The sequence below is a fragment of the Sturnus vulgaris genome, chromosome 26, assembly GCF_052056855.1.
Source record: "Sturnus vulgaris isolate bStuVul1 chromosome 26, bStuVul1.hap1, whole genome shotgun sequence".
Lineage (NCBI taxonomy): Eukaryota > Metazoa > Chordata > Aves > Passeriformes > Sturnidae > Sturnus > Sturnus vulgaris.
Window position 1 is genome coordinate 271,041 of NC_142268.1, and position 23,666 is coordinate 294,706.

The window sequence follows — 23,666 nt, forward strand, 5'->3', positions numbered from 1 at the left end:
CCAGCCAGACCTGAGCCGCCGACTCTGCCTCAACTTTAGAGACAAGTCCCGGAGACGCCGGGCAGCGGGAGAGGCACCGGCACCGGCACCGGGCGGGGGTGTCCATCCCCATCCCCATCCCTTTCCCCATCCCCGTCCCCGTCCCCGGGCCCGGGCTGAGCCTCCTCCGCTCTCCGCCACCCCGGGAAGGATGCGGTGACCCGGAGCCGACGGCGACCGCGGGCAGCAGCGGCCCCAGCGGGATGAGCAGGTACCCCCGCCCCGGGACCCTTCCCGGGACCCTTCCCGGGGCTCTCCCGTCCTCTCCCCGGTTCTCCTTGGGCTCCGGAGCAGCCGCTCGGCCGAGTTTCCCGGAGCTCCCCGGGAGCAGCTCCCGCCGCTGCCGCGGAGTCCCGGTGGGGACGGGGCCACCCCGGGGGCCTCGGGGTGATCCCCCCGAGGGAAATTCACGGCCCCGACCCGCGGCAGGTGCGGGATTCCTGCCGGGTTTGCAGGGCCCGGCTGCCGGGAGCGGATGTGGGAGGAAGAGGAGGAAGAGGAGGAAGAGGAGGAAGAGCGCGGGGGGATCCCCCAGGGCGGCCCTTTCGGGCTGGACCCATCCCTTGCCCAACCACCTTCCTGACTCAGCAATTCCAATAATTTCCAGTAATTATCGAGGGGGAGTGGGCTCCGGGCTGGGGCTGGGGGCGAATTTGGGGCTGGCGAGCACGCAGCTCCCTGGGCCTGTGTGCGGGGCCGGACCCTGGGTGGGGACACCCTGTGACATCCGTGCCCTGTGCCATCCCCCAGGCCGCGGGGGCTCCGGCTCCTTTTGGGGGCTCCGGCTCCTTTTGGGGGCTCTGGGGCGAGCACCGGGGCTCCTTGTGGCGCATTCCGAGGCACCGGAGCCCGTCCCTGCTGTCCCGCCTTGTTGGGACAAAACTCTCGGGGGGCTCCGGTGTCCCCCGGTTTTCTCGAGACCTGGGTGGGTTTTTCTCTTTGGTTATCTAGCTGTATGAGTGTATGTGATATCATAAAGCTAGAGAACCGAATGTAAAAACCTTCTCGCCATCCTCCGGGGGAGAGGGGCTCGCTGCCCACCGGGCTACCCGAGCCAAGCTGCCTTCGCCGGGGACAGCGCCGGGAACGCGGCCACGGAGCGGGAATTTTGCCTTTCATCATTTATTTATTTTTTTTTTACTGAGGCCCAGAGCTGGTGCCTGTGCCTGGGTGATGATTTCGCTTCCGACTCCCAACCCTGGCGCTTTTATTTCATTAATTTTTCCTCCTTTTTTTCCCCCCCCTTTTCTTTTTAATTTTTTTTTTCCCCGCTGTGGTTTTAATTTCCACCCCGACAATTAACGCTGGCTCGCGCCGGAGATAAATGAAACGGGGCCAGCTCCGAAATAACCCCCTGAGAAACGCTGTTTATAACGAAGTGCAAGGAAAGTTGCTTAAATATATTACCGCATGCAAATTTTAATTTAGCACAAACCCCGTTCCCGAGGCCGATTTATCTGCCAGGGAAGGGAAATAAATCATTGCCGCTTGTCGCTTCTCGGCGTCTGCAGAGAGATCGCAGCTTTGTTCTTCTGAGAGAGGGATTTGGGAGAGACCGAAGGGCTCAGATCCCTCCAGGATCCCCCTGGCTTTGGGATCCTTCCCTCCAGGGAGAGTGTCCGGATCCCTGTGGGATCAGCCCCAGGGGTGGTGCCGGGACTGGGAAAGGCTCCGAGTGATGACCCCGAAGGTTGATCCGTGCGCGGTTATTCCAGGGAATCCCAGGAAGGTGTTTCCAGGTGGTTTTTTGTGTTGTTTTAGGGGGGGGTTGTAGCGTTTTGGGAAATGATCCAGACAAATCCACGTGCTGAAAACATTTTTGGGATCAGGGTGGGCGGCAGGGACAGCACGAGGGCGGTGGCACCGGGGCAGCTCCACTCCCCCCTCGCCGCGGGGTCTTTGGAGCAGCAATTCCCGGGCTGGGATTGAGGGATGGGAAGGGGAAAATGAAAAAGCTCAGGGCCCCAATCCCTCTCTCCATCCTCCTCTCTTGTCTCCTCTTCCACCCGGAGGCTGCAGCAGAGGAGGAATTTGGGGGGCAGATCAACAGGTTCGGGCAGGAGAGGAGCAGATTCCCTGTCCTGGATCCCTGGGGATCCCTGGGATCCATCCCTGGCGCCGATCCCGAACCCCCAGGACACGCTGGGCACCCCCAGTCCGGGCCTTTGATCGGGCAGGGATAAAAACACCCACGGGGTTTGTGGTGCGGGATAAAGCGGGGACAGCGCCCCGGACACCCCAAAACGCGGTGTGGGAAGATGAGGAAGGGGCTCCCGGTCCCCCCAGTGCCCCAGGGAGATTCCGCAGGGATTGGGGCCGGGAATGCCGGAGCTTTGGCCGTGTCCTCGATGGGGACCCCGATGCCAAGGGAACTGTGCCCTGTCCTGGCAGTGATGCCACCCTGAGGGCTGGGAGGGCACGGGAAACCTCCCCCGGCTCCTCCCTGAGCTTCCTCCGGGCGGGAGTTGAGTTTGGAGCCGCCCGAACCACCAGCGTTATTCCCAAAGTTCCCGGAACCTCCAATTTCAACCTAAAATCCCGAATTTCCCCATCCCTGGGCGAGGAGCCTGTGCCACCCTCCAGCCCTGACATTTCCCACCCCAAAGTGACGATTTTCCAACCTGACAGCGGCGAGGGAGGGGGGAGAAAAATGTCATTTATGATAAAAAATTCCCACTTAAAGGGTGGAAACCCCAGACAAAACCATTTTGCCGGGGTGGAGGGAAAGGAAAAACCAGGGATGGGTTTAAGTTTGGGCCGTTTAGGAGCCCGCAGAGCCCTGGCCATGGAAAATGACAATGTCAGGAATGCCAGGATCTGTTCCCAAAGATTTGGGGATCTGTTCCTTGGATGTCGGAGCAGCTTTTCCGTGCTCCTCGCTCTTCCTTCCATCCCTTCTCCCATCCCGACCCCGCAGCTCTTCCCGTGAGTTCGGGCACAGAATTCCCGAATTCCCGAAGCTGGAAGGAGCCTCTGGGGGGTGGGGACAGCTGGGGACAAGCCAGGACGGTGCCCAGAGGTGGCGGTGCCACTCCAGGAGGGACTCACAGCTCCCAGCAAGGTTGGGAATCAATCCCGCCCTCACCCCTCCCACTCCCAATCCCAAAAAAAAACCCCGAAACGTCCCCCCCTCCCCACATCCCAGCCTGGGGAGGGACGGGCGGCGCAGGCTCCAGAGCCCTTCCCCTCCCTCCTGACTACTTGTAAACCATTTAGCAGGAATTTCTTAAAATAGGTTCCACTTTAAGGACTTATCTGCTGAATACCATTAATTTTCTGGGGTTCGTTAAAAGCAAACTTGGTCTCATAGCAACGGAATCTATTCCAGGGAAGCAGCCAATTGCAGGGTGTGCAACCCAAGGCGAGAGAAAAGGAGCCTTTCAGGTTTATTCCAGGGCTCGGTGCCTTTTTTTTTTATTTTTTAAATTTTTTTAATTTTTTTTTTTTTAATAGAGAAGTTTCTAATTTCCAGCGGTTTTCATTCCCCGGTGGGAATATCTCAGAATTTCTCGCCGCAAAAAGCAAAATATTGTGTGTGGGGTGGGGAGTGGAAATCGCCGAGGTTTTTCTGTGGTTTTTGTGTGCAGGGACAGGAGGGATGGAGCCTTTTGGGGACAGCCGGGTCCCGCTCTGGGGGTGGCCCTGCCAATGTCACCCCCGGCTCCACATCCCGGGCCACCCCGGCCGGCTCCGGGACAGCCCGGCGGGATTTGGGAGCTGCTGGAAAAGCGAGGCCGTTAATCCCCGGCTCATTTCCCCGGCCTGCCTAAAGGAATTCTCGTTATTTCCATCTAATCCCATCTCTCCCCTCTTTTCCGTTCGGCCCGGAGCTGCGATCCCGTCCCCGGGATAATCCCGGCTGCTCCTGGGAAAGGCGGGCAGGGGGTGGTTCCCATCCTGGGCTGCCGATGGGTTTGGGATAAACCGGGAATCTCCACCCTGATTTCCAGCCCTGGGCTGCCACTGGATTTGGAAGAAGCTGGGAATTTCCATCCCTGATTTAAATCTCTGGGTTGCCAATGGATTTGGGATGAGCTGGGACTCTCCAGTCCTGATTCCCAGCACTGTGAGAGGATTTGGGATGAGCTGGGACTTTCCATCCTGGTTCCCATCTCTGGGTTGCTGGTGGATTTAGGATAAACTGGAAATCTCCATCCTGATTTCCTGCACTGGCAGAGGATCTGGGATGAGCTGGGAATTTCCACTCCTGATTTCCCTCCCTGGTTTGTTGATGGATTTGGGATAAACTGGGAATCTCCATCCTGATTTCCATCCCTAGGCTGCTGATGGATTTGGGATGAGCTGGGAATTTCCAGTTTTGATTTCCAGCCCTGGGTTGTCGATGGATTTGGGATGATCTGGGAATCTCCACCCTGATTCCCATCCCTGGCAGAGGATCCGGGATGAGCATCCCCAAAGCAGCCCAGCAGAGCCAGGAGGGGGTGGGGGGTGTTCCCAAACCCCGTGTGGGTGGGAATGGCTCGGGGTGGCTCCGTTTTTGGGATGCTGGGATGGTGCTGCTGGGATCCGGCCTCGGGATTGGATTTGGGATAAACGGGAGCAGTGGGACGAGGGGGGTTTGGGGTTTGGGGCGGTGACGGGAGCCAGGAGGCAGCTCCACCCCGGCCCTGTGGTGGGATCAGCCAAAAACCCCAAAACACCCTTGCCTCCCACGCCAGTGTCCAGGTTTTCATTGGGAACGGGTGGCGGGAGTTGAGTTTGGAGCCGCCCGAACCACCAGCGTTATTCCCAAAGTTCCTGGAACCTCCAATTTCAACCTAAAATCCCGAATTTCCCCATTCCTGGGCGAGGAGCCTGTGCCACCCTCCAGCCCTGACATTTCCCACCCCAAAGTGATGATTTTCCAACCTGACAGCGGCGAGGGAGGGGGGAGAAAAATGTCATTTATGATAAAAATTCCCACTTAAAGGGTGGAAACCCCAGACAAAACCATTTTGCCGGGATGGAGGGAAAGGAAAAACCAGGGATGGGTTTAAGTTTGGGCCGTTTAGGAGCCCGCAGAGCCCTGGCCATGGAAAATGACAATGTCAGGAATGCCAGGATCTGTTCCCAAAGATTTGGGGATCTGTTCCTTGGATCTATTCCCAGCCCCACGTGCCCACGTGTGTTCTGTCTCTATTTCTTATTTTTTTTTTAAATGGAGAAATTATTATTTACAGTTTAATATCTTCACGTTTCTATGGAAACTCCAGGGCTGTGCTGGGTGGGGAGGTCCAAACCGGGCAGGAGAAATGGGAATATGGGAAAGCAGGAGGGTGCTTGGGCAGGGAGCAGGGCCTGGTGGGAATGCTCAGGGGATGGGAAGGTTGGAAAAGCAGAGGAGCAGGAGCTCGGCCGGGGTGGGGACAGGACCTGGGGCTGGTGACACTCGGGACGTGGCTTTGGGGTGGCTGCGCTTTGTCCTTCCCTGCAAATCCAGACCCAAACCTAAATCCAGACCCAAACCTAAATCCAGACCCAAACCTAAATCCAAACCTAAATCCAGACCCAAACCTAAATCCAGACCCAAACTGAACCTTAATTCCAAACCCAAACCAAAACCAAAACATAAATCTAAACCCAAACCCAAACTTAAATCCAGACCCCAACTGAAACTTAAACCCAAATCCAAACCCAAACCTAAATCCAGATTTAATCCAAGCCCAAACCCAAACCCAAGCCCCGGTGGAATCGATCCCAAGCCCAGCCCTAAAGCCAGGGCCGGGTTCCTGCAGCAGCCCGGGCTCTGTCCCAGGCCTGGCCCGGCCCCTGGAGGTCACACCCATCCCGTGCCCCAAAGGTGACACCAGAGCCAGGGCCCCTCCCTGCTGCTCTCATTCCCGGGAAAATTGAAAAAATGGAAAGAAATTGGAAAAAATGGAAAGAAATTGGAAAAAATGGAAAGAAATGGGATTTCCATCCATGAGTGGGGCCGTGGGCACCTCCCTGCCTGGCACCAGAACCAGGGCCCGTCCCCACTGTCCCCATTCCTGGGAAAATGGAAAAGATGGGGGGAAAAAATGGAAAAATGGGATTTCCATGGGTGAGTGGGGCCGTGGGCACCCCCTGGCTGGCAGCCCCCGCGTTTGTCACAAAGGATCTGAGCTCAGGAACCAGGGAAAGGTCAACGGGAAAACGGGAAAAACACCCGGGGGTGCCACGGCGTCAGCAATGAAAACAAACCCTGAGTGAGGCGGGAAAAGAAAATAATAATAATTAAAATAATAATAATAATAATAATAATAATAATAATAATAATAGTAATGATAATGGGGGTTGTGCTGGCAGAGCATTCGGGGATGGTGATGGTGAGGTTTGCACAGAAATGCGTTTAATTAATTGTTTTTAATGAAAAGCTCCGGCTCTGAGGATGCTGGGAATGGGAAAAACGGGAATGGGAAAAACGGGAATGGGAAAAAGGGGAATGGGGATGAGGGGAATGGGGATAATGGGAATGGGAATAATGGGAATAATGGGAATAAGGGGAATAACTGGAACAGGAATAATGGGAACAGGAATAACTGGAATAACTGGAACAGGAATATTGGGAATAACGGGAACAGGAATAATGGGGTTTGTGCCGGCCCCAGGCCCAGCCCAGACTTTCTCTGCCCTAATTCCCAGGGAAACCAGGCCAGGGCTGCTCCTGGCTGCTGTTTCCCAGAAATCCCGGGATTCCACAGCTCAGAGAGGGCTTTGGGGTGACCTGTGGGGTCAAGGGTAGGGGGATCAAGGTGTGATTCCCTCGGGAATTCCACCGGGACTGAACGGGGGACACGAACTCCTGGAGGACCAAAAGTGTGGGACACGAGTAGGGCTGGGCTGGGGGGCACTGATGGGGAGTTTTGGGGTTCCCGTGGTTGTGGAATGGACTGAAGGACGGGGATTTTTGGGGTCCCCATGTCTGGGATGGGGATTTTTGGGGTCCCCAAGGCCGTGTCCCGGGGGGCAGTGACCCCACACGTGGTGTTCCCATGCTCAGCCCACCGCCCCCTCTCAAACCTCAAACCCCAAACCCAAACATTTCACCCGTCAGCACCAAACGGGGAGGGGAGAGAGCAACAAATCGGGAAATTCCCCTGGCCCGGACCCGGCCCGGACTTTGGGGCTAAAATCTGCATTTCCCAAACCCGCATTTTGGGGCTAAAATCCGCATTTCCCAAACCCGCATTTTGGGGCTAAAATCCGCATTTCCCGAGCCCCGAGGGTCCCACTCGTGCACTCCCGTGTTTTCCCACGCGCGTTTCCACGGCCGGGCCGGGCCGGCAGCATTTCCATGTGCGAACAATGAGATGTGTTCTTAAACCACTTGTGAAAGCCTTTTCTATTTTTTTCCCTTTTTTTTTTTTTTTTTTTTGTGTGTGTGTGTGTGTGTGTGTGTGTCTCCACTTTTTTTTATTTTTTTGCGGGGGGAGTGTCTGATTTTTTTTGGTGTGTGTGTGCATGGCTCCACTCTATTTTTTTTTTTTTTGGGGGGGGGGTGTGTCTGGTTTTTTTTTTTTGCGTTTGTCTGTGTGTGTCTCTCCACTTTTTTTGGGGGGGGGAGTGTCTGATTTTTTTATTATTATTTTTTTGTGTGTGTGTGTGTGTGTCTCCCCTTTTTTTATAATTTTTTGGGGGAGGGTCTGATTATTTTGTGTGTGTGTGTGTGTGTGTGTCTCCGCTTTTATTTTTTTTTTTTTTTGGGTCTGATTTTTTTTGTGTGTGTGTGTGTGTCTCCCCTTTTATTTTTTATTTTTCTCCCCTTTTATTTTTTATTTTTTTTGGGGGGGGGTGTCTGATTATTTTCTGTGCGTGTCTGTGTGCCTCCGCTTTTTTTTTTTTTTTTTGGGTCCGATTTTTTTTTTTTTTTTTCCCCTCTGAAAAGGCAGCTCGGGCGAGAGCTCGTGGGGGAGCAGAAGGGAGGGGAGGAGAGGGAGGGGAGCCGGCAGCCCCTCCATTAGCTCAGTGCAGCCGCGAGAGGAGCTGTGAAAAGAGCCCGGGCCTTTTTCCCACGGCCGGAGCAGCGCAGCGAGGGAAGGAGCGGGGTCAGGTCCCAGCGCGCCCCATTCACCGCGCCCGCCGCGTTTGTTTAAGGCGCGCACACCCCCGCGCTCCGCTCTCCTCGCCCCTTTTCCCCCTTTTTCCCCCCAAACCGGCCCCATCCTGCTCGGCCGCGGCGTTAAAACCATCCCGGCTGCTGGGGTTCTGTTGTTGTTGTTTTTTTGTTTTGTTTTGTTTTGTTTTGTTTGATTTATTTTTTGTTGTGTTGTGTTATTTTTCTTAATTTATTATTTGTTTTGTGTTTATTTTTTAATTTATTTTTTGTTTATTTTTTAAAATTATTTTTTGTTTTGTGTTTATTTTTTTAAATTGTTTTTTTGTTTTGTTCTGTGTTTATTTTTTTAATTTATTTTTTGTGCTTATTTTTTTGATTTGTTTTTTGTCTTGTTGTGTTACTTTTTAAAATTTAGCTTTTGTTCTGTGCTTATTTTTTTAATTTATATTTTGTTTTGTTCTGTGGGGGTTTTTTTTAAAATTTATTTCTTCATTTTGTTGCGTTGTGGGTTTTTTTAAATTTATTCTTTGTTTTCTTGTGTGTTTTGCTTTTTTATTTATTTATTTTTTTTTGTTTTGTTCTGTGTTTTTGGGTTTGTTTTGTTTTGTTTTGTTCTGTGGGGTTTTAAAATTTATTTTTTGTTTTGTTGCGGGTTTGTGGGATTTTTTTAATTTTTGTTTTGTTTTGTTTGGTTGTGTGGTTTTTCTGTTTTAATTTTTTAGTGTTGTTTAGTTGTGGTTTTGTTTTGTTTTATTATTATTTATATTTGTTTTGTTGTGTGATTTTTTTTGTGTGTGTGTGTATTTTTTTTATTTTCCCTCCCTCCCCCGCCTCTTTCTCGCCTTTCCCAACCCGTGACCGACAAGGTCAAGACGAGCGGGCGGCGGCGAGCGCGGCTGTGGCGAGCGGCTCCTGCAGCGGGGCGAGCTGGCAGGAACGAGCCGGGCCCGGGGCTGGGCGAGATTCTGGAAATTTCCCCCCTGAATGGGATGTTGGGTGGGGGCAAAATGGAAATTCTGGGAATTTCCCTCCCAAATGCGCGCTGGGCTGGGGCACGGTGGGAATTCTGGAAATTTCCCCTCCTCGAGGGGATTTTGGGTAGGGGACAGGTGGAAATTCTGGAAATTTCCCGCTCAGGGAAAATTTTGGTGCTGCCAGTGAGGTTCAGACCCCAAATGAGTTTTCGGGTGATTTTGGGGCTCTCAGAGGGTTCAGACCTCAATTAATTTTTTTGGGGTTATTTTGGGGCTCTCAGAGGGTTCAGACCCCAATTAATTTTTTTGGGGGTTATTTTGGGGCTCTCAGAGGGTTCAGACCCCAATTAATTTTTTGGGGTTATTTTGGGGCTCTCAGAGGGTTCAGACCCCAATTAATTTTTGGGGCACCCGCCGTGGCCTCGCCGTCGCCGTCCCCTCCCCAGCCCGGGGCTCCGGGGGTCGCTGCCCGTGTGGGGGTCCGGGGGTGCCCCTCAGCCCCCGCAAAGGCTCAGGAGCTGCTCCCGTCCCAATTCCCAATCCAGGGCTCACCCCGCGCCCCAGGGTGCTGCCAGCCCGGCTTGGCATCGCCAATAAATCGATAAATCGATAAATCGATAAATCGATAAATCAATAAATCAATAAATCGGCAATTCAATAATTCAATAAATCAACAAATCAGTAATTCAATAATTCAATAAATCACTAACTCAATTACTCAATCAATCCACCAATCAATTAATCAATAATCAATCAATCAATCAATCAATCAATCAATCAGCTCCTGTTTATTCTCGTGCCCAGTTTTGGTGCTGAGCTCAGTTTAAAGCTCAATTCTGCCCTAAATTACCCCCAAAATAAATCAGTTCCCCCTTGGCCGAGGACCCCGCGCTCCCCCCGGGGCTTTGGGGCCAAGGGGACAAATCCCAAATCCCAGCGGGGGCCGGGCTGGGGGCGGCCCTTTGGGACACGGGGACACACCTGGGCAGGTGTGACAGGACAGGACAGGACAGGTGTGACTGTCTGGGGGACACGGGGGGCTGGGGATCCATGGGGATGGATGGGATCTGTGGGGTTTGTGGGATTTATGGGATCTGCGGGGTTTGTGGGATTTATGGGATTTGTGGCCCAGAGATCCATGATGCTGGTTGGGATTTGGGGGATTTGTGCTCAGAGATCCATGGAGACGGTCGGGATTTGTGGGATCTGTGGGATCTGTGGGTTCCTGGCCCAGAGATCCACGGGGATGGTCACGATTTGTGGGATCTGTGGGATCTGTGGCTCAGAGATCCACGGGGATGGTCACGATTTGTGGGATCTGTGGGATCTGTGGCTCAGAGATCCACGGGGATGGTCACGATTTATGGGATTTGTGGGTTTATGACTCAGATCCATGGGGATGCTCGGGGATTTGGGGGATTTGTGCTCAGAGATCCACGGAGATGATCAGGATTTGTGGGATTTGTGGGTTCCTGGCTCACAAATCCACGGGGATGGCCACAATTTGTGGGATTTTCGGCTCAGATGTCCACGGGAATGCTCAGGATCTGTGGGTCTGTGGGATCTGTGGCCCAGGGATCCATGGGGATTTGTGGGATTTGTGGGTTTGTGGCTCAGATCCGTGGGGATTTGTGGGATTTGTGGGTGCCTGGCTCAGCCAGGACACGTGGGCATGGCAGTGACACGGGCACAGGTGACACAGGGCACCTCAGAGCCAACCCCAATCCCCTCGGGGCTCGAATCCCCCCAAAATGGGTCCCTCCCTCCCCTCCCCACCCTGACCCGGTTTTCCAGAAACTTCCACCCCTTCCCTCACACCTGAATCCCGTGGGTTTGTCCAGGCCACCATCGCGAACCCCCGCTCCTTATGGGGCCCGGGACCCTCCTCAAACCGGGACCTTCCAGGGCCTTCCCACCCTCCTCATCCTCCTCCAGCGTTCAACACCCACACCCTCCCTCAGCCGCCGGGACCTTCCTCCCGCTCCTCCCCGAGCTGTCGGGGCCGGGTTTCTCGTGTTTTGTTTTGTTTTGTTTTTTTTCCCCTCTTCCCTTTTTCCCCTCCCTGCCCCCCTCGTCTCCCTTTCCAAACCCTGACACTTGATGGCAGCCCCATTCAAAATGCATGGGCTCCCCCTTTTCCCGAGCGCCCCCCTCTCCTTTTGAACTAAAAGGATTTTTTTTTTTTTCCTCTCACAGGCTAAGTTCAAATGTACGGCCGTTATTTATTTATCACCCCCGCTATGTATTATTCATTTATTTAAAAATGTATGGCAGCTGGGAGCCCCGTGTTTAATCACCCCACGGATGGCCAGGGCCAGGTGGGGCCGGCCCCTCGCCCTGGCGCGGTGGCATCACGCCTGAGCGACCACGGAGCCACCCCAAAGTGTCGCCAGTCCCCTCGCCACACCCTGCTGGGGCCACTGGGGATGCTGGAGGAGTCGCCACGCTCGCAGCGCTGGTGGTGTTCTCATCCCTCCCTTCCCCTCCGCGCTGATTTGGTTTTATTTTTATTTTTAATTTTTATTTTTATTTTTTTGGGGGGGGTTGGTGATAAGGGTGTGCCAGTCTGCTGTGCCAAGGCGAGAATAGGATGGAAGGGGATTTAAAAAAAGGCAGGAAAAGGAAAAATCAAGGCCAAGTTTTCCTTCCAACACCCCAGTGGAGGAGGGGACACACCCAGCCCTGGTGGCATCTCCATGTCCCCAACTGAAGGACAACGAGCTGGCACTGGGGCTGGCACAGCGGTTAAAAAAAGGCAGAAAAAGGAAAAATCAAGGCTGGATTTCCTTCCCCACAGCCCAATGGAGGAGGGGACACATCCAGCCCTGGTGGCATCTCCATGTCCCCAACCCAGTGCAAGGACAACGGGCTGGAATGGGCTGGCATTGGGGAAAAAAGGCAGAAAAAGGAAAAATCAAGGCTGGATTTCCTTCCCCACACCCCAATGGAGGAGGGGACACATCCAGCCCTGGTGACATCCCGGTGTCCCCAACCCAATGCAAGAATAGGAGAGAAGGAGGGATTAAAAAAAGGCGGAAAAAGGAAAATCAAGGTCAAGTTTTCCTTGCCTACACCAGAGCGGGGATGGGAGGAGGGGACACTCCAGCCCCGCTGGCATCCCTCGCTGTCCCCTGGAAGGGTTAAGGATGCTCAAAGGCCCCCCAGGCCCCCCGAGGAGCCGCCACCACCCCGTTCCTCGGCGGGACAGCCGCTAATTGAGACAGCTCCGGCCCTGCCTCCGTGCCGTCCCCCGGGGCTGAGCTGCCTCTTCCCAGGGGGAGCGCATTGTCTGCTCGGCCGGGTTGATGTAATCCCTGAGCCCGAACAAAGCTTCCCCACCCCGCTCCGCCTGAAAGGGTATTAGTTGCCCAATGAGATAATTACTCCGCGGGCCACCCTAATCATCCCTTCGGTGGCCGCTGCCTCGCCCCGGAGCAGCCTCGGGGTGTGGGGCTGGGGTGGAACCCGCTGAGGGGTCACCCTAGACAGGAACCCCAAAAACCATCAGGAAAATGATAGAGGATGGGGATAGAGGGGTGTGGGGTTGGGGTGGAATCTGCTGGAAGGGTCACCCTGTACAGGAACCCTAAAAGCCATCAGGAAAATGTTCCGGGAAAGAGGGATGTGGGGATCTGGGGTGAGAGTGGGACCTGCTGAGGGCTTTATCCGACACAGGAACCCTAAAAACCATCAGGAAAGTGTTCTGGGCAGGAGGGCTGGGGGGATTTGGGGTGGAGGTGGGGCCTGCTGAGGGGCTCAGCCTACAGGAGCCCTGTCCCCCTGTCCCTAAAATCCATCAGGAAATCCTTCTGTGCCACGGAGGTGTCGCCTCCTGCCTCGTGGCCGTTGTCACCTGGAAATGTCCCTCGGGGTTGTGGATCCCAGGATGCTCCTGGAGCGCGGGGATTTGGGATTTCGCTGCCGTTCTGACCCCACCGTGACCCCTCGGGGAGGCTCCGGGCTGGCAGAGTGCCCAGCAGCCAGCAGGTTAAAATTTGGGGCAACAGAATTCCATGTTTTCCTTAAATATCAGCATTCCCAGAATCCCAGAGCCCCGTTGGCCTCCATTCCAAAACCCCAAATGTCAAACCCTTGTCCTAAACTCCAGGATAAACATGAAGTTCCCACAACAATTTTTCAGTGAATAATTCCAATTTCCAGCTTTGCTTTGCTCGGGGTTTGCTGCCACAGGGACCCTGCGGGACCCTCACGGAATTTTTGGGATCTCCCCCCTACCCACACATCCCTGGGCTGGAATTTGGGGTTTTTTTCCCAGCTGGAGGATTCCAGGGCTGGTTTTGCCCATCCCGGAGCTGCAGAGTTCTCCTGTTGCTGATGGGGGGGTCGGGAATGCGGTGGGAAGAGCGACCTGCAGAAATTAAAGCCCGGTTTTATTAATCCCGGCTCTGGCTGTGCCGGGATTATCCCGAGCGGGGCAGGAGGGGAAGAATCCCCGGGGGTTCCGCTGATGCCATTGCCCAGGAATGGGGACTGGGGGACTGGGGGGACTGGGGGGACTGGGGGGACTGGGGACAGGAGGGGATGGGGATGGGGACAGGGTGGGGACTGGGGGACAGAGACACTGTGGGGACAAAGCGAGGAAGATTTTGGGGAAAGGGACAGGCCAGGGCCAGGGCCAGGAGAATCCTGGGGACAGGACAGGAGGGGATGGGGACAGGATGGGGAAAGGGACAGGACGGGGGACAGAGTGAGGACAGGGCCAGGACCAGGAGGATTTTGGGGACAGGGCCAGGACAGGGCCAGGAGGGACTGAGGGACAGGGCCAGGATGGGGACAGGGCCAGGGCCAGGAGGATTTTGGGGACAGGGCCAGGACAAGAACAGGGACAGGAAGATCTTGGACAGGGACAGAGCCAGGCAGGGGGACAAAATCCTCTGCCAGCACGGATTTGGGGTGATCAGTGAGAGTTTGGGGGTGATCAATGAGGATTGGGGGTGATCAGTCAGGATTGGGGGTGATCAATCAGGATTTGGGAGCTGGCTGAACCCCTCATTCCCTTCCTTGCAGAGCAGAACCTCGGGAAGATTCGGATCCTCGGGAATTCCTGTCCTGGGAAATGGGAGATGGGAATTCCTGTCCTGGGACCCAGGAAAATCCTTTTTGGGGTCTGCAGGGCCGGGCTGCTCCCACCCCTCCCTGTGGCACCGGGAGCTCCTGCACGGGGTAAGTTCGGGATTTTTCCTCCTCTCCTCTCCTTTCCTCAGGGCCCAGCCACATTTGGGATTTCCAGGAGGGATTTGGGGGGGCAGGGAGTGGCTGTGATCCTTTTCCTCTTGTTTTATGGGAAAAAAAAAAAAAAAAAAAAAGGAAAAAATATTTTATCCCTGTTTTATTTACACTCTCTTTGGAAATGTTCAGACCCCACCTCCTCCAGGAAAACTGAGCCGGTTCAGATCCCAAAAATTCAACTTTTCCCCCATTTCCCTTTTAATCCACACCCCAAAAATCTTCCCCAGCGTGGCTCAAACCCATCCTTTAATCCTCCAAAACGGGAATTTCCTTTTTCACGCGGATGCCGCTCCATCCCAAATTTCCTGGATTTATTTAACCCTTTCCAGCCCCTGCCGGGAGCTGTTCCGGGCTCCAGCGCAGGGAAGGGGGAGGGGACGAGCAGGACTCAGCTCATCCCAACCTCGGGAATCAGTGAAGGGAGAAAAATCCACATTCCCTGAGGTCCTCCCTGCTCTGAGTTATTTTTTTTTTTCCTTTCCACGTGACAGCTGAGCTGTCCAAAACATTAGGAAAAAAACTTTCACCTTTCCTGGGGTGAGCCTGGCAGCTGGGAAGGTTCTTTGGTTTTATTTTTTTGTTTTTGTTTTTTTTCTTTTTTTTTCCCCCAGCAGGGATGAAGGGGAATTATCCCGATTTTTTACTTCCAAATAAAATAAAATAAAATAAAATAAGATAAAATAAAAATTAAAATAAAGTAAAATAAAAATAAAAATGAAATTAAATGAAATAAAATAAATAAAAATGAAATGAAATGAAATGATATGAAATGAAATGAAATAAAATAAAATAAAATAAAATAAAATAAAATAAAATAAAATAAAATAAAATAAAATAAAATAAAATAAAATAAAATAAATTAAGATAAAAATTAAAGTGCAGGAAGGGGCTGGGTGTTTTCAGGTCGGTTTTTCCCGTGGAAATGGGGCTGGGATTTTCCTCACCCGTGCCCTGGGGGTTGGGATCAGCCCTGGCCCATCAGGCCCGGGACGGGTTTGGGATCCACAACCGATCCCGAGGGGCCTCAAAACCCCAAAATTCCCAACTTTTCCCACATTTCCCTCATTCCCAGCGCTGGACCCTCCCAGGCCTCCACGGGGCTCGGTGATGCTGCTGGGCAGAGCCGTCCTCATCCTCATCTTCATCATCTTCATCTTCATCTTCCTCCTCATCCTCATCCTCTTCATCCTCATCCTCCTCTTCCTCATCCTCTTCCTCATCCTCATCTTCCCCTTCTCCTCCCCTCTCCTCCTTCTCCTCCTTTTCCTCCTCCTCTTCTTCATCCTCTTCCTCCTCCTTCTTCTCCTCCTCCTCCTCCTCCTCATCCTCATCCTCCTCCTCCTCCTCATCCTCATCCTCATCCTCATCCTCATCCTCATCCTCATCCACCTCTTTTTCCTGCCTTTCCTCATCTTTCTCCTCTTCCTCCTCTTCATCCTCCTCATCTTCCTCCTCGTCCTCTTCCTCTTCCTCCTCGTCCTCGTCCTCCTCCTCCTGCTCTTCCTCCTCCTTTTCCTCCTCATCCTCATCCTCCTCGTCCTTCTCCCACTTTTCCTCCTTGTCTTCCTCCTCTTCCTCCTCCTCATCTTCCTCCTCCTCCCGCTTTTCCTCCTCATCCTCCCCCTCCTCTTCTTCCTCATCCTCCTCATCCTCTTCCCACTTTTCCTCCTCCTCTTCTTCATCCTCCTCCTCCTCCTCTTCCTCTTCCTCCTCCTCATCCTCCTCCTGCTGCTGCTGCTGCTCTTCCTCCCGCTCCTCCTCCTCCTCCTGGCGGGCTCTAAGATGGCCGGCGCTCCCGAAATGGTTCTTTCATTTCCTGAGACGCCATCTGCGAGGCTGCTCCCACGCCCGGGCCGTGCCCTTTTTATGCAAAGGGGAATTAATTAGATTTGAATATGCTAATTAATCCATCAGCCCCCCCTCCCCAGCCGGGTGCTCATCACCAGCTTCCCTTTTTTCCTTTCCTTTCTTCTCTCTCCCTTCCCTTTTATTCCCGCCCTTTCCCCACTATTTTCCCCATTTTTTTCCCCAATTTCCCCCCAAATTCCCCCCCAAATTTTCCCCCTGATTTTTCCTCAATTTTTCCCCAATTTCAGCCCAATTTCACCCAATTCTCCCCCAATTTTACTCCAAATTTTGCCCAATTTTCTCCCAAATTCCTCCCCAGTTTCCCCTCAATTCTTCTCCAGTTTCCTCCCAATTTTCCCCCAACTTCCCCCAATTTTTCTCCAATTCCCCCCTATTTTTCCAAAATTTCCCCCCAATTTTTCCCCAATTTCTCCCCTATTATTCCCCAATTTTTTCTCCAATTTTCCCCCAAATTTCCCCCAATTTCCCCCCATTTTCCCCCCAATTTTTCCTCATTTTTTCCTCACTTTTCCCCCAATTTTTCCGCCCTTCTCTCCCGTTTTTTTCCCCCATTGGGCTGTTCCTGAATCCAATTAAATTCCCAACCCTTTTCCCGCTGGTTCCATCCTTGGCCAACGCTCGTGGCCGTTCACCCCTCCCAAAAAATAAAAAATATCCCCAAAATTGAATCCATCACCCCAAATGGAGAATTGGGATGTGGATCCCAGATTAATTCCCTTTTTAATTTGAAAATTTAAAAAAAAAAATCGTGTTTTGAGCCTTTCTGATCCTCAAATTCCCAATTTTCCATTTTTTTCCCCCGGCCTTGCATGGGCAGAGGTGGGTGAAGATTTTTGAAATCCTTTTGGGATTTTTCCCAGGGTTTTTTTTTGGGATTTCAGGAATTTTTGGGGGGGATGGAAAAGCAAAGAATTGAGGATCGAAGGAGATTCCAACAAAAAAAAAAAAAAATTTTTTTTTTTAACTGGGAATTAAAAGTTTTTCCCATTCCCACGTTTTTTCAGCGTCACCCAATGTTGGATTTATCCACCTGAACCGGGAAAAAACCCTGGGAAAAAAGGGAAAAATAAATATTTTGGGGATATTTTATATCTGTCTTTATTTATCAGGAAAATATTTCCCTTTTTTCCCTCTTTCCTCATTAAAAAAAACCCAAAAAACCACAAATCCAAGGAAATTTGGGAATTCCCTGCAGGAGCAGAAAAGCCCCCGGGTGTTTTCTGGGCTTTGTTTAAAATTGGGAATATTTGAAGGGAATATTTGGGAATTTTTAAAGTGGAATAAATTCCCGGGAAACTCGGAAATCCACCTGAAACGGGTTGGAATTATAACTATAATTATAATTATAATTATTTAAACAAAGACATTTCTGTTATGTAGATATTCATGGAGGTGGGGCGTGGATATTTATTTTTATATCGAATATATTTATTTATTTTTATATTGAATATATTTATTTTTCATAGCAAATTTATTTATTTATATAGAATATACTTATTTATTTTAATATCAAATACATTTATTTTTATAGCAGATATATTTATTTATTTTTATAGCAAATACATTTATTTATTTTTATATCAAATGCATTATTTTTATATCAAATACATTTGTTTACTTTTGGCATCAAAATTATTTTTTTTTTTTATATCCAATCTCTTTATTCAGTTTCCTATCAAAGATATTGATTTATTTCCACGGTTAATATATTTTATTTAATTTTTTTATATCAAATATATTTATTTCCCAGCACTGGGAAGAGGCTCCCGGGGTTTAATCCCGGATTTCTGACTCTGACCTACATAAACCCACGGAGCTTCCCTTTGCCACCGATTTGGGTGGAAATCCAGGAAAAATGGGAATTTTATTTTATTATTTTTTTTTAACCCTGACTCCTCTGCGGGCAGAGCCTGCTGGAGCCCCGGGGGATTTGGGGATGAATTCCTGGATTTTGATTTTGGGATGAATTCCCAAATTTCAGGATGCTCCAGGTGAATTTGGGATGAATTCCTGAGTTTCGATTCTGGGATGAATTCCCGGGTTTTTATGTTTGGGGTGAATTCCTGGATTTCAGGTTGCCGCCGCCTGGAATTTCCAGCCTGAAAATAAAAAAAATTTTTAAAAAATCAGGAAATTTCCCCAAAATTCCCAGGAAGGGAAAATCCAGCGGAAAATGGGAAAAGGGGAGAGAGGGGAGGGAGGAGAGAAAATCAGAGAGGGAGGGAGGGAAAACCAGAGGGGAAATCCTAAAAAAGCGGAGAAAAAGTGAGGGAAAATCCAATTTTTGCCATCCCAAAGAATTCCCGGTGTCCCTGTTTTCCATCCAGGTGGGCAGGGCCGTGAATCTCTCCCAGAGCTTTTCCAGCCAGGATTTCTCTCTCCTCTCCTCTCCTCTCCTCTCCTCACTTTGTTTTTTTTTTTCTCTTTTTTCCTTTTTTTTTTAATTTATTTTTTTCCCCGCCTTCCCTCCTGAGCCACGTGGATTCCCCACGGCAAAGAAAACAAGCGAGGATTTTTAATTTTTTATTTTTTTTTCCTTTTGGGTGATTTTTTTTTTCCCCTTTTGTCTCTTCCCGATTCTAATCCAGGCCAGGCCTTTCCATTCACAATTTTCTTCCATAGCTGGGAAAAAAAAAAAAAAATAAAAAAAAGAAGAAATAAAAAAAAAATTATATATTTAAATTTATTTTTTATTAATTCGAAAAATAAATTAGTGATGGAAAAGGAAGGAGGGAAACACCCGAGCTGATCCCAAGCATTGCCACCTCAATGAGCACTCAATAATTTCTATGGATTTAAAAAATAATAATAATTTAAAAAATTAAAATAAATATAAAAGAAGAGCTCAGGACTGGGGAATAAAAAAAAAGAGGAGGAGGATGATGAGAGCTTAAAAAAATCCCGGTGGGAATTAACAGGAGGCTGAGCCGTTGTTTGTGCTGCCCATTAATTAATTTATTTATTTCTGGTTTATCCCCTGGTGCCCGTGTCCGTCCGTCTGTCCCTCCAATTCCACAGCAGAGCCCCCGGCAGGACAGACAGACACACAGACACGGGAATGGGGGAGGAAAAAAAATCAATTTGAAAGGCTGAAATATCTGAATTTTCACCAAAATCTCTGAATTTTGGCTGCTCCACCCCGGCCATGGGCCCTGGGGCAGCTCCGGGCCCGTTTGTCCGTGCCCGTGTCCGTCTGTCTGTCCCATCCCCTGGCAGACACCTCCTGTGGGAGCCAATTCCCAAATAACACCATTAGGGCTGTGGGAATGGGGGGAAAAATCCATTTGTAGGGTTGAAATCTCCAAATTTCAGCCAAAATCTCTGAATTTTGGCCACTCCGTGCCAGGCTGGGCCCTGGGGCAGCTCCAGGCCCGTTTGTCCGTGCCCGTGTCCGTCTGTCTGTCCCATCCCCTGGCAGACACCTCCTGTGGGAGCCAATTCCCAAACAAAAACCCCCCAGAGATGTGGAAATTTGGGGGGAAATTCCCTTTTTGAGGCCGAACCCGCCCAGGTTTCCGCGGGGATCTCCGGGTTTCCTTTGTGGCGTCTCTGCTGGCCCAGGCCCCACATCAGCCCGGGCCTGATGGAATTATCCACCCTCATCATCATCATCATCATCATCATCATCATCACCATCATCATCCTCATCATCATCACCATCAGCACCTGCAGAGGGGCTGGGGGCAGGGCCGGCCTGGCAGGGCCCGGTAATTGCTGAGCTCAGCTCTAAGCAGCAATTAGGCCGAGCTCAGGGGGCCGGGATGAGGCCTGGCCCTCCCCAGCCCCTCCCGGGGGTTTTTGGGGGGCTTGGAAAGGCTCCTGCCCCCATCTCCGGGGGGTTTGTCCCCCCAAAAGTGGGTTGGCAGGTCGAGGTGATCTCCTTCCAGAACCTTGGATTTATCCAAAATGTTTCCAGAATCTTCCCCGAGCTCCTTCCAGCGCTCTGTGGTTAAATTCGCATTTCCCACCTGGATTTATCCAAGATCTTTCCAGAATCTTCCCTGAGCTCTTTCCAGTATCTTGGATAAATCCAAGATGTTTCCAGAATTTTCCCCGAGCTCCTTCCAGCATTCTGTGGTTAAATCCACATTTCCCGCCTGGGCTTCTCCAAAATGTTTCCAGAATTTTCCCTGAGCTCCTTCCACTGCCTTGGATTTATCCAAGATAATTCCAGAACCTTTTCCAAGCTCCTTCCCTCACTTTGGGGTTAAATTTGCATTTCCTGCTTGGATTTATCTAAGATGTTTCCAGAATTTTCCCCGAGTTCTGTCCAGCGCTGTGCGATTAAATCCACATTTCCCACCTGGATTTATCCGAGGCTTTTCCAGAACCTTCCTCATCCCTGCAGGGGCAGTGACGCAGAGCCTCCAAAGGGAGCTCAGATTTTCCATTTTCCCAAAAAATTCCCGATTTTTTTTTTGGCCTCCCAGCCCCTCCCGGCTCTTCCCGGGGGTGCAGCGTCCCCCTGGATTGATGGGAAAGGTGATGGGAGGTGACACAGGTGACACACAGGTGACACACAGGTGACACACAGGTGACATTCTGGAGCTGCCACTGCTCCGAGGCCTGTGTCAGGGAATGGGATTGGGACCAGGAATGGGGAATGGAAATGGGAATGGGATTGGGAACAGAGCCGGGTGTGATCCAGAATGGATCTGAGAATGGATCCAGGTGGGATTTGGAATGGGAATGGGATCAGGAATGGGATCAGGAATGGGATCAGGAATGGGAATGGGGAATTGGGAAAGAGAATTGGGAATGGGAATGGGAATGGGATCAGCCAGGGGAGTGGGACCGGGAGCAGCAATGGGAAAGGGGAAAGTCCCTCCACCTGTTCGCTTTTAAATCAGGTTTGTTTTTTTTCGGAAAAAAAAAAAATAAAAACCCCGGGATGGGAGACAAACGCAGCGAGGAGTGCAAAGCAGCTGGAAATGCCATAAATCCCGCTGGATTTGGGGGTTTGGGATGCGGGCGGCGGGGACGAGGCCACTCCCGCTTCCATAAATTTCCTTGGGAGCGACGGGGCCGCCCGGGGCCGGCGGGAGGGGACAAAGCCCCCATTGAGCCCGGCCCAGCTGCGCGGGGTCAAGGCCGGAGATGGGCCCTGGCTTTTAGTCCCTTTTTTTTTTTTTTTTTCATTAAAACCCTTTTTCCTCACCGGAAAAAAAAAGTATATTAAGATTTTAATATAATTTTTATAATTATAATTATATATATATAATGTATATATAATACTATATATATAATATTACAATATATATTATATTATATATAAAGTACAAAATTACACGAACTTTATATCATATTTTATATATTTTATAATTAAAATTACATATAATAGTATATGTTATGTATTATATCTATAATTACAAAATTACAGTAAATTTATATAATGTCTTTATATTTTTTATAATTATAATTATATATAATATTTTATATATTATCTAGATGATATTATATATGAATTACAGAATTGCACGAAATTTATATAATATTTTCTATATTTTACAATTATAATTTTATATAGTATTTTATACATAAAATATATACTTATATATTGTCTTGGTTTAGTTTGATTTTATGGTTTTTGGTTAATTTTTACGGTTAACTAATAAATGTTATAGTTTAGCTTTGGCAATTTTAATATATTAATTTTTCATTGTGAGAGAGAATTAGGAGTAAAAGCAAGGCAGGGTTAAAACTTAAAAGGTGTGAAAGAAAAACTTTATTAACAACACAAAGGAAAGAAAAAAAAAACAAATTCAGAATAAGATCTTCCGACTACTCCTCTATATAAATTTATATAATTCTTTTTAATACTGGAAATTTTTTTTAATAATTTGGTAATTTTATTTTTTAAAATTTTTATAAAGTTTGCCGTGAGTGAAGCGGGTGCTGGCAGGGAAACAGAGGCCCGGGAATTTTTTATAATTTTATAATTTTAAATTTTACAAATTTCCCCGTGAGTGAAGTGGGGATTGTCCCCAAATTAAACCAATCCAGCCCTTCCCAAATTAAACAGATCCATCTCAAATTAAGCAGATCCGGCTCTTCCCAAAATAAATCAATCCAGATTTTCCCAAATTAATCAGATCCAGCTGTTCCCAGATTAAATTTTTCCCAAATTAATCAGATCCTGCTTTTGTCAAATTAAACTTTTCCCAAATTAATCGGCTCCAGCTCTTCCCGTTCCTGGTGGGATGGGTCAGGGATTTCCTTGGGATCGTGGAGACAGAGCGAGCACCACAGTGACCCCAAAATCCTGGGAATCCCGGGAATTCTGGGAATCCTGGGAATTTTGGGGATCCTGGGAATTTTGGGAATTTTGGGAATTCTGATCCCATGGAGCCTCCAATCCTCTGCACGGGGGGTCCGGGGGGTCCTTTGGGATTGGCAGAGCCGGGATGGGACGAGGGAGATCCGGGAATGGGGTCGGAGCTGGAATTGGGAAAAGTTGGGATTGAGGGGGGCAGGGGACACCTCTGGCAGGATTCCCACCCCCCTGGAGCATCCAGATGTGGCAGAATCCCAGGAAAAGGAGAATTCCCAAGAGCGAATTCCCACCTGAGCCCGAGTCCACTCCTGCCTTCCCCATCCCTGCGTGGATTCCGGGAATTCCCGGGAATTCCTGGGGTCAGGAACCTCCCCTGGGTTTGAAGTCCAGGAATCAGGGCCGGGGGAAGCAGCAGGGAGAGGAATTTTCAGGGATTTATGGAATGCTGTGCCCCAAAAACAACGCCAGGGGCTGATTAATTACCCCAAGTGATTGATTGATTGATTGATTGAGTGATTGAGTGATTGATTGATTGATTGATTGATTGATGAGGGAATCTGGGCTGAGGCCACGCAGGGCTGTGTGAGGGAGAGGCTGGAATGACGTGGGAGATGGGAACTGGGAATTGGGAACTGGGAACTGGGAACTGGGAACTGGGAACTGGGAACTGGGAATTGGGAACTGGGAATCGAGAACTGGGAATTGGGAATTGGGAATCGAGAACTGGGAATTGGGAATTGGGAATTGGGAATTGGGAATTGGGAATCGGGAATCGGGAATCGGGAATCGGGAATCGGGAGCAGGGGCGTTGCTGGGGACAGCAGGTGACAGGGGCTGTGTCCACCCCTGTCCAGGGCTCTTGGCTGAGCACAGCCCCTGCCCAGGCCAGCGGGACCCCCGGGGCCACCAGCAGTGACCACGTGAGAGCCACGTGAGTGACCACCTGAGTGACCACGTGAGGGACCACGTGAGTGCCCACCTGAGTGCCCAGGTGAGTGCCCAGGACCTGTCCCGGTGTCCCCGCCTGTCCCCCGAGGGCTGGTGAGGAATTCCTGGGAATGGGGCGGGACCTGGAATTGTCACCTCCTCCCTTTCCCGGTGTCCCCAGTGACAATTCCAGCCCTCAAACCCACCCTGATCCCAAATTCCCAAAATTCCACCCCTCAAACCCACCCTGATCCCAAATTTGGGGTGGGATTTGGGGTGGGATTTGGGATAAAAT

General features: G+C 50.4%; 1 protein-coding gene across 10 annotated transcripts in view; it reads left to right on the forward strand.

Moving 5' to 3' along the window:
• The window catches only part of LOC148221175 (uncharacterized), a 34,501-nt gene that overhangs the window by 9,755 nt on the left and 1,080 nt on the right, over window positions 1–23,666 (forward strand). For 2 of the 10 annotated variants that reach the window (XR_015808484.1, XR_015808481.1), the window contains exons 2-3: window positions 14,080–14,235; window positions 23,299–23,435. Coding sequence is in view for 2 of the 10 variants with exons in the window: in XM_088179040.1 (XP_088035166.1) it covers window positions 15,409–16,188 (780 nt within the window). In the remaining 8 variants the exon portion in view is untranslated. The other 8 variants (XR_015808477.1, XR_015808482.1, XR_015808480.1 and 5 more) reach the window with 8 other exon arrangements.